At 38.7% G+C, this 9,416-nt stretch overlaps 2 protein-coding genes across 4 annotated transcripts; both read left to right on the top strand.

The window, feature by feature from the left end:
- Window positions 1-71: 71 nt before the first annotated feature.
- LOC307174283 (uncharacterized protein) lies at window positions 72-5,035 on the top strand. 3 transcript variants are annotated; one of them, XM_079898011.1, is made up of 4 exons: window positions 72-199; window positions 2,415-3,055; window positions 3,998-4,117; window positions 4,405-5,034. In XM_079898011.1, exons 2-4 carry the CDS (start codon window positions 2,447-2,449, stop codon window positions 4,735-4,737), a joined length of 1,062 nt encoding a protein of 353 aa, XP_079754137.1. In that variant the 5' UTR covers window positions 72-199; window positions 2,415-2,446; the 3' UTR covers window positions 4,738-5,034. The 3 variants fall into 3 exon arrangements, with proteins under 3 accessions (XP_079754137.1, XP_079754135.1, XP_079754136.1); XM_079898009.1 differs by lacking the exon at window positions 72-199 and adding an exon at window positions 365-513 and having other exon boundaries at window positions 4,405-5,035; XM_079898010.1 differs by lacking the exon at window positions 72-199 and adding an exon at window positions 365-618.
- Window positions 5,036-5,577: 542 nt separating this feature from the next.
- igf3 (insulin-like growth factor 3) lies at window positions 5,578-9,229 on the top strand. Its single transcript, XM_079897756.1, has 4 exons — window positions 5,578-5,717; window positions 6,606-6,756; window positions 7,603-7,763; window positions 8,495-9,229. The coding sequence occupies exons 1-4, from the start codon at window positions 5,649-5,651 to the stop codon at window positions 8,723-8,725; spliced, it is 612 nt and encodes a 203-aa protein (XP_079753882.1). The 5' UTR covers window positions 5,578-5,648; the 3' UTR covers window positions 8,726-9,229.
- Window positions 9,230-9,416: the final 187 nt, after the last annotated feature.

The raw sequence follows: 9,416 nt of genomic DNA, 5'->3' as shown, positions 1-9,416 counted from the left end.
CAGTGTTTGCTTTTTAAAAATGTAATTGAAAATTGCCTGTTTTACATTTCTGTTTGTATTATATTTTCCAGCTGATGAATGATGAACACTTGCAGGCAATCAGAATCCACCCGAGCTCGAGCATTTAAAGCGCCAGACGACATAACAGCAGCGTGCATTGGTGTGTGGACGCTAATAGATATTTACAATGATTAAAACAGTGAGTAAAGGGGTAGATGACAATATTTATATTTTAAATGAACAATTAATTTAAACTTTACCAGCTGTTTTACTCTGTGTCAGCTTCTATATCGAATTACATTAAACTTTTGTCTAACAATGACTTTTATTTTGACATGAAGACGAAACTCCGGAAGTTTTCTCCGGAAGTCCCCAGTGCAGAGAGGGGTGCATGCAGATGTTCGAGAACTGGTTTATTTAATTGAAAAACAAAACGTATGAATTCCATTTGTGAGCTTTGCTGTGGAGACATGACTGTACCACTTTTGCCGCGATTGAAGTGACCAATTTTAGGTATATGACAACTTTTGTTTTAAGGTTAATTTGGTAACGTTAAGCGTTTCCTGTTGACGTTTGTCTATGGTCCTTCCTAATGACAAGTCCACAAAATTCACAATGGTAACGATACTTTCCGAAAAATACCTTCAGTTTAACACTAGAAATATTTAATAAGTTAAGCAGCATTGTTTTTAAAAGTGATTGTATTTTACGGTCATTTTGTTTATTGTTTAAAGGAGCTATATGTAGAATTTAGAAACCATTATTATTGGCGACACCGGTGGCCGTTAAGCGAACTGCAGCCAACTTAACTCACGTTATGTACAAGACTCAGACTGAACGTGATCCGATATAGAGCTGGTAAGTCCCGCCCATCCGTAAAACCCCAAGTGGACCTCTAAGTTGAAAAATCGTCAATGCAAGTGAATGGGAGAAAATAATTATTTTCTGGTCCCATTTGAATTGTGCCATGAATGTGAACATATGTTGTCTGTGAATTTTTTATATAATTTTTCATGTTACGAGTTTGACAGTATATGGTATGATTCTTCGGCTAGCAGTTGTGGAAAAGACATAACGAGAAAGACTACATGTCGCCTATGTGACGCCATAAAGTTGACTTACCCGTAATTTTTGCCAACCTCAGCGATTTTGTCCTCTCCCTGAAAGAAGGCAGTGAAGTGCACCAAAGACACAGCCATGTTTAGCGGGATCCGTGAGCTAGTGTCCGTGTGCGAGTGGTGGTGACGTTTCAAATGCGACGAAAGCAGCGAAGAGTTGTAGTCCACAAAGTGCTCTCACACAAAGTCTAACCGTATCAAACTTAGACCCGCTAAATTGTAGCATTCTTTACACGAAAAATTATATAAAAAATTCACAGACAACATATGTTCACATTCATGGCAAAATTCAAACGGGACCAGAAAATAATTATTTTCTCCCATTCACTTGCATTGACGATTTTTCAACCTAGAGGTCCAGTGGGGTTAGCGGAAGGGGCGGGACTTACCAGCTCTATTATACATACTGCGAAGTTCATTTTTGTTCTTTGCTCACATGGCAACAGAGAATATTTATTCTGTACAGCTTTTTGTTTGGCTATGTTTTTTTAATGTTTTTTGTCTTTTTTTTATTTTTTTAACAAAATGGACTGTGGGAAGTTGTCCAAAAGTACAGTCTTGCATAAACTTAAGCAGGGGACACACTTAACGACTGTAAGGCAGATTATGAATGTAATTTGATGTTTAAGACTGATCATGCCCAATGTGCCGAGTCAGAGACAGTTGCGTTCAGTCGGTGTTTAAAATCTGCTGCAGTCGTTGGAAACAGTCTGTAAGTGTGTTCGGTTCAGTCTTAGAATGTTTTAGCTAGTCGTTAAGTGTGTCCCCGGCTTAAGGGGTAAATAGAAGTTGGAAATACCTTTGCAGCGAAAATTATCGGCCAAAAATGGCATTCTCGGATTTTGGCTGAAAATATGCTGCCCCTCCCCTGGGCATAATCGTCACATCCTTTACATTTTCCCGGCAAAAACGTCCCGAGTTCTTTACATAATAATCTGTCAACTCAACATTCTTTCATAGAAAATATAGGAAGGTCTAGTTTTTTAAGGTTCGTTAGAAGCTGTTCACATAATGGCATTAATACATGAAAATTCCTGTATATAGCCCCTTTAATTGTAACCACGTGCAAAAACTTAAGTAGCTAGGCTGTTGGATGAAGCTAGTAACAATGGTAGACTTTCTTTAAAATCAATTATATTGAACTTAAGTATTTTATGAGCTAAGGTCTTTAGTTTAAGTTTACCACCTCTGTATGTTGAGTGGGCTATTTAGCCTAGTTGTTTATTAATAATACAATGCAGAGACATATATAAAAGCTCTGCCGACTGCAGTAATATGAATGCTTTATTCAACCAGTCCCACAGGTTCAAACTCTTCCGTGATTCAGCATGTCCTGCATGGAGAACATTGTTGTTTACATTCCCAAAGGAACATGTGTCAAAAACATCCCCGTGCAGTCCCTGTCCAGCTCCACGGCCAGGAAGATCCGTGTCGCTCTGTCTCAGCATGAATCAGAGAAACAGATCCCGCAGACAGTCACGTGGATCTGTCCGGTTGAGTTGCGGGAAAAAGAAGTGGCTGTGGGCAAGGACAGCAGAGAAACGCTTCCACAGGGCCAGAGGCCGCTGGTCACCAAAATAACTCCAGGCCAGTTTTTGCTCCCTGTTGTGAGTTCCAGCATCACTGCCTTTAAGGTCTTAAGAACCATTTTAAAAACACATAAGCCCAAAATACAGTTTTCCGGGCTGGAGACTGAAGCGGCCCTGTTTCCCAGCATCAGGGATTCTGTTCAGCGAAATGCCATCATCGTGTTTAATGGCCAGATCTTCCTGTCAGTGAGAAAGTCACGCTACAGGCGAGTGAGACTGCAAAACTCTCCCTCGACACCTTCAGGTGTGTGTTCGGTTTCTCCCAGTCAACAGCACCAGATAAACGCCCCACCTAGTTGTCAGGCACAACCACTCCCGGACCCTTCACCCAGATCACAACAGAACAAGGTGGGACATTTCACAATTCATGTTCAGTAATATTGGACTGCACTTACACTATCGGATGAGACCAAAATTTGAACTGAATTGAGTGACAACACTGACTTTGCAACTGTTATTGAACTGAATCAACACTGAACTGACTTGAGACACTATTATCTTCTCTAGAGTTGCTTTACAGCTGAATTTAACTTGTTTTATAATTGATGAACTCTAACATTATTCAGTTATTGAACTGATTTAAAGCAACATTGAACTAAATTAAGCCGGATTGTGATGAATTTTACAATATTTGCACTGTTATTTTCATCTTTAATAATGTGAAGCTGCTTTGAAACTATTTATATTGTATTAAAAGCTATATAAATAAACAGGGAATGAAATTCTCAGATGAGGTTTCTTTAATTGTAACAAATTAACTTTAAATTTCAAAAACTATTTTTAAATTAAAACCTATTTAGATTAACTCTATTCTAGATAGTTCAAATTAAACCAGTTTATTGATATTCAAAGTAAAAAAACAAACAAACTATAAAATAAAAACAAAATTATAATTGTTCATACTCGAATGATACTCGAAGAAAGAAATATTTAAAAATATGACACTCCAAAATCACTTAACCGGCTTCTTGCTGAAATATACTTGTTATAACCTCTTTCTCCGTTGTCATCACTCTTAAGATGATTTCAATTTCATGCTGCAAAGAATCTTGAAAGCAGCGTTGTATAATAAAATGATGACATTTCAAAGCTGAATATGCTTTTACATTATGAAGGATCTCTTAAGAGAAAATATCAATTACTATTCAACATCCCTTTTACATTACTTAGCTATAAAGGTTCAGAAAAATACAATATTTTGTGATTCTCTTCACTTTATATATTGAGCATTATTTGCTTTAGGTCTTTTATTTGATTTCTGATTGTTGCATGTCTCTTTCCGATCCACAGACTCAGGATGGTCAGGCTCCAGTTACAGATCTTGACATTAACCCGCACATTTCACCAAAATTGCACAAAGTCTCTGAAGAAATGCCTGAGCAATGCTATACGGGCAAAGAGTGTCAAAAGGTCAAGCTTCAGTCTTTTATTTTACTCTGTGTAAAGTAAGTCTTGAAGATGGGCATGATAATCTTACATGATTAAAAGTGCTGTAAATGTTTTTGGTTTGGATAAACATTTTTAGCTAATTGAAAAACAAATGTTCACTGCCTGCCTGTCAATCATTTTACCTGGCTATTTGTTGGCACCCCCTGGTAGCATTTCTTGTTTTTGAGCCAATTACTTAAGCCAGAAAGACAGAGAAAATAGCCGATTTCATTGATGATTATTAATGAACTTTGCCTTTGAATTAACAGGAAACCTCAGAGTCCAGGTCAGCGATTAGCCCACCCAAACCTCCTGAGGATCTGGAGTCCAGTCAGGAGCCCAATATCCTCCAGCAGTCCCAGATCATCCACGCCTCGGCCAGCGTCGCAGAGCAGCCTGAAGCAGCAGCTGGAGAAAGAGAGGCGCACGAGGATGACAATGAGTGTTTAGAGGTCGCATTGCTCCCCAGAGCGGAGAGCTGTCTTGCTTTTGACTTTGAACAGTTGGCCCAGGAGGAGAGAATCAACAACCTACGAGCTCGGCTGAGGCAGAAGGAAGCCGCCCTCAGCATCTTTAACTCAAAGCCGACGGATCAGATTTAGAGGACCAGACTTTTCTAAAGACGTCTGTTCAAATTCCTCGTACATAATTTCATTTGAGCAGCAGAAGACTGTCTAAAATGTCTAAAACTTTGTTTGAGTAAGTTCATTCATTTAAATATTGTCATTGAAATAAAATAATAGTGTCAAAAAATTGCCAGACATATGTTTTTGTGCAATAAATACAATGTTTGCTTTGGCACAGATATATCACAAGATCTGTTTAGATTTACTTTAGCTGCTAAAAGGAAAATGTCAGTCGGTTCATTGGTTGAAATAAAAAAGGTTTTGTGTCAAACTAAGAATTGGTTATTAATGTACCCACACATCTGACTGGTAACATAACGTTTTGTCTCTATTTTATCTCTAAGTGTGTACTCTGTGATTGACTGTGAATGCGTTCCTTTGTTTTATCATTTCAGTTGAAGCCCACACACTCCAAAATCACTTAACCGGCTTCTTGCTGAGATATACTTGAGATAACTTCTTTCTCTGTTGTCGTCACTCTTAAGATGGATTTCAATGTCATACTGCAGGGAATCTCTAAACCGCCGTTCTATAAGATAATGATGACAATTCAAAGTTATATATGTCTACACATAATGAAGGATCTCTAAAGGAACAATATCTGTCAGATAAATTCATGCACCACCTCCCTTTTACATTACTTAGCTATAAATGTTCAGATAGATACGTCAGTTTTGATTTTGTGTTGTTTATTTATCAGATTTGTAGTTTCATGCGTCTTCAGCAAAAGACAAGCTTTGCGATTATGTGTCGTCTGTGTGTAGAGGGAAGGGTAGGATGTGTGCGGGTGTGTGCTGTTGGCCCGTCCCCTCCTGGTCCTCCTATAAGAGCACACCAGAGTAAGAACGTCAGTAGCTCTTTAGAGACCAAACCATAAAAAAATAGACATGCCATCAGACGGACTTCCAGCCTGTCATCCCAGACGCCTTCAGATTCTAAGAGGATTCATGCTGAAGGTAAGACTCTTCATGCACTTACCTAGAAACACATATTGCAACGGGATGCACCAGGATCAGGCTTTCAAATTAAAGACCATTACACCTGTTGCATGTAATCTGGATGTAGAATTTAGGGGGAAAAGACCACATCATGCTGCTTTTTTGTGTCGAGATGTTTAGAAAGACTCCACTGACGGTAAGAATCCATAAAAGCTGGTCAAAATAACTTTCCTCTTTTTTTGCACTAAATGACTAGTTTGCATAGATGACTCAAATTACCTTTTGTGACCAACAATTACTGCCTCCAATGCAGGTTTGCATGTTAGGGAGCTATTATGACGTTGCTTTGTTGTGTGGGTTGTAGGAAAAAATAGATCCGCAATGCATGTCATCGTATCAAAAGGTCAAGACGATTAATGCTTTTGCAAAGTCATTTTCTGAGTCAGCAGATTTTTGTGTAGACTTCAAAATAAATTGGCATCAATGGTTCCACGAAGAACCTTTAACATCCATGGAACTATTGTACAAAAAGTTCTTTATAGTGGAAAACGGTTCAATGGATTATTAAAATGTTGACTGAAAGATTATTTGGGGAACCCAAATTGGTTCTTCTACGCTCTTAAATATAAAGGTTCCAAAAGGGGGGCTTCACAGCGATGCCATAGAAGAACCACTTTCGGTTCCCCAAAGAACCTTTCAGTGAACAGTTCTTGAAAGAACCATTTCCATGAATGTTAAAGGTTCTTCAGGGCAATTATAACTTTCAGGGCACTGTCATTGTGACTTTTAGTACATGCTCTCAATTCAGTATGACTTGCAGAACAAAATGCGTCACGACTTTGACAAAAAGGAGTGCATCCCTCTGATAAGATGCAGCTGGCTGAGAGTTTGTTGTTTCTGTTGAAGCAGGTGCCCAGCTGGCGAAGTGTGTGCGTTCTCTACTCCCTGTACTGCGTCCTGATTCTGCCAGACGCTGGCGAAGCGGCCAAAGCACGCTGTGGACGGGAACTAGTCGCTGACCTGGAGTTCGTGTGTGGAGAGCGCGGCTTTTACAGAGGTCAGAGTCACCTACAATCTTCATCTTATGCAGAAACTAATGTTTTCAAAGATGTGTGTGCTGATCATGTGGGTCAAAGGACAAACTGTTTGGTGAGGACACAGTGATATAGAAGTAACTTGCATGTCTCTAAATCTTTAATCTCACTCACAACGTCATATCATATTCATACAATGAATATCAGTGTATTAAAAGTGGCCTTGCCCTGAAGATACAGACAGTGGTATCAAGTCAAGCCCTTATCATTATGGTGCTGATGCAAATCACCCTAACAACCAATAGCAAACAGTAACTGTCTTCTGTTGTGGGTGGCCTGAAGTTATAGTTATTGATATAAAACACCCCATTAATGACAATACAATTTACCACACCCACATGTACTCTTGATTTGCGGTTGTTGATATAAACATTTTTTATTTCTACTAACTGAGGCCCTTTCACCCTGTTCCACATCCAAGGCCACCTTGATACGTTTCTCGTTCTCATTCACTCCTTTTCTCAAAAAGAACATTATGACACGGTATCAGTGACTCTTATTTCAATAATTTCACAAAAATTGGTATTGTTTGTCAATGACTTTTCACTCCTAATTGTAGGTGAAAGTTCAATAAAATAAAGAAGAACTGATTTGATACAGAAATTTTAAAATAAAAGTCTTTACTGTCATTAATTTAATGCGTATTTGCTGAGTAAAATCATTCATTTCTTTCAAAAGAAAAGTACTGACCCCAAGCAACTGATTGGTAGTGTATGTGTTCACCCCATTTTAACAGTTACAACGAACTCTTATAAACATGACTGGCATTAAAACCTTTCAAATTCTCCTTTGTGTCTGTTGGTGGTTAGGCAAACCTGGAGCAGCTCGTAGCGGCGGTCCTCGCTCTCGTGGGAAAGGGATCGTCGAGCAGTGTTGCGTGCGGGGATGTGACCTCCAGCATTTGGAGTCATACTGTGCCAAACCCAAGAGGGTGCGCCGCGACGTCCCTGCATCCCTGCAGCAGACTTTGGTGAGACTTCAACTCTATAGACATGTTAAAAAAAAAAACTTTGCAGACAGTCTTCAGGAGCAGGGTTGAAGACCTCTTCTCCAAGCTTACAAAGGCATACAAAAGCCTATAGAAGACTGAAGACTCGCCTACTTGAAGTTTATTTCCAACTTGCTTCAGCTCTCCTGCATGCATATTTTCAAGCGATCCTGAAGACCTTGATTTGCTGCTTCAGGTGTTTGAATGAGGTTGGAACTAAACTCTGCAGGACAGTGGGTTGGCAGGACCAGGGTTGAAGACTTCTGGCTCAGAGGAATAGTTGAAAAATAAAAAATTGTCTTTTACTCACTAGCCCATTTGACTTCCTTTCTTCTGTGAAAAGGACACATTTAAGGAAAAAAAAATACTGGTCAGTGGTCACTCTTGCCCATTAAATTTCAGTGTCATTTAAATTGTTCATTTTATCATGAAGCCCATCATTAAAGTTTGATTGAGGGTATGATATGATACCTTATAGACATTTTTTTTTTTTTATTCTGGACTGGAGCTTGAGAACCAGTCCTCATTTATTTTGATTGCGTTTAAGAAAAGTGTTAAAGATATAATTAAAAAATGAACCTTTTGTGTTGTATGGAAGAAAGAAACTCACATGTATTAATATTGCCGACTGTTTCAGCAAAGTAAAACCTTGCAACTTTGAAACCCAGCAAATTCCATGAAAATTATACACAATTCCTTTTTGTTTGCTGCAGGAAGATCAGTTTTGGCTGTTGTTTCAGCGGCGATACCAGAAGCTTGCAGGGATGAAGAGAGATGAGGAAGCTGCGTCTCAAAGACTCAGAGAGCAGACGCTCTACCGGTGGAACAACAGAGATTCAGTATTACTAAACACCAACACACTCAACCGACCGCCTTCAACACACCAACATCCTTCCACTGAGAGAATGACATCAAGACCAACATTTATCCCCCACATCCGATAGTCATGGCTCTTTTTGGGATCTGCGTGGACTCTATGAATCATCTTGCTTTTCTAAGAAAGACTTTTCCGTCCTTGCAGAAGTATAAACTGAGGACTATTTAAGAGAAACTAGAAGGCAAGATGCCATGAAAGTGAAGAGTGGTGTGTGTGTGTGTGTCTGAACATGGCTTGTACTAGTTTCACATTTGTCGAATTGTATTTTTTCATTTTGTTTTCAGCTTCACTCCTAGCATTGACTTCTGGTTTGGGGTAAATGAGTTCAAAGCAAGTTGAGGGTGCAAGTTGAAAGAGTTTGTATGCTACTCTTAGACTTGATAGACTCAATATGGGAACACTGATGGCTTAAGTCATTTTGAATGTAAATGTGATGTTTTTATGAAAGATTACTGATATCAGTGAATATATTTTCTTAAATGTTTTTTATGGTTTATTTATGGTCTGTATGATTAGGTTTTTCTAATACTTGTGAAATATCCAAATGAAAGCAGATTTGGAAAGAAACTTTAATAATAATAAAAAAAAGAAATGTGAGAACAACATTCTTTTCATTTTATGGCAATATTTTTTAATGGCCATCACTTCCCAACATACTCTAATCAGCTTCAGTTGAACAATGCACTAAGACAGATTCCAGGGGCGTCGTTTATAAAACGTGTGTATGCACAGATTTGATCTTAAAGTGTGAGTATGCT

Source organism: Squalius cephalus, assembly GCF_949319135.1.
Source record: "Squalius cephalus genome assembly, chromosome: 16".
NCBI classification, from domain to species: domain Eukaryota; kingdom Metazoa; phylum Chordata; class Actinopteri; order Cypriniformes; family Leuciscidae; genus Squalius; species Squalius cephalus.
Note: the sequence above shows the minus strand (reverse complement) of the source record. Positions and strands in the feature narration are given on the sequence as shown.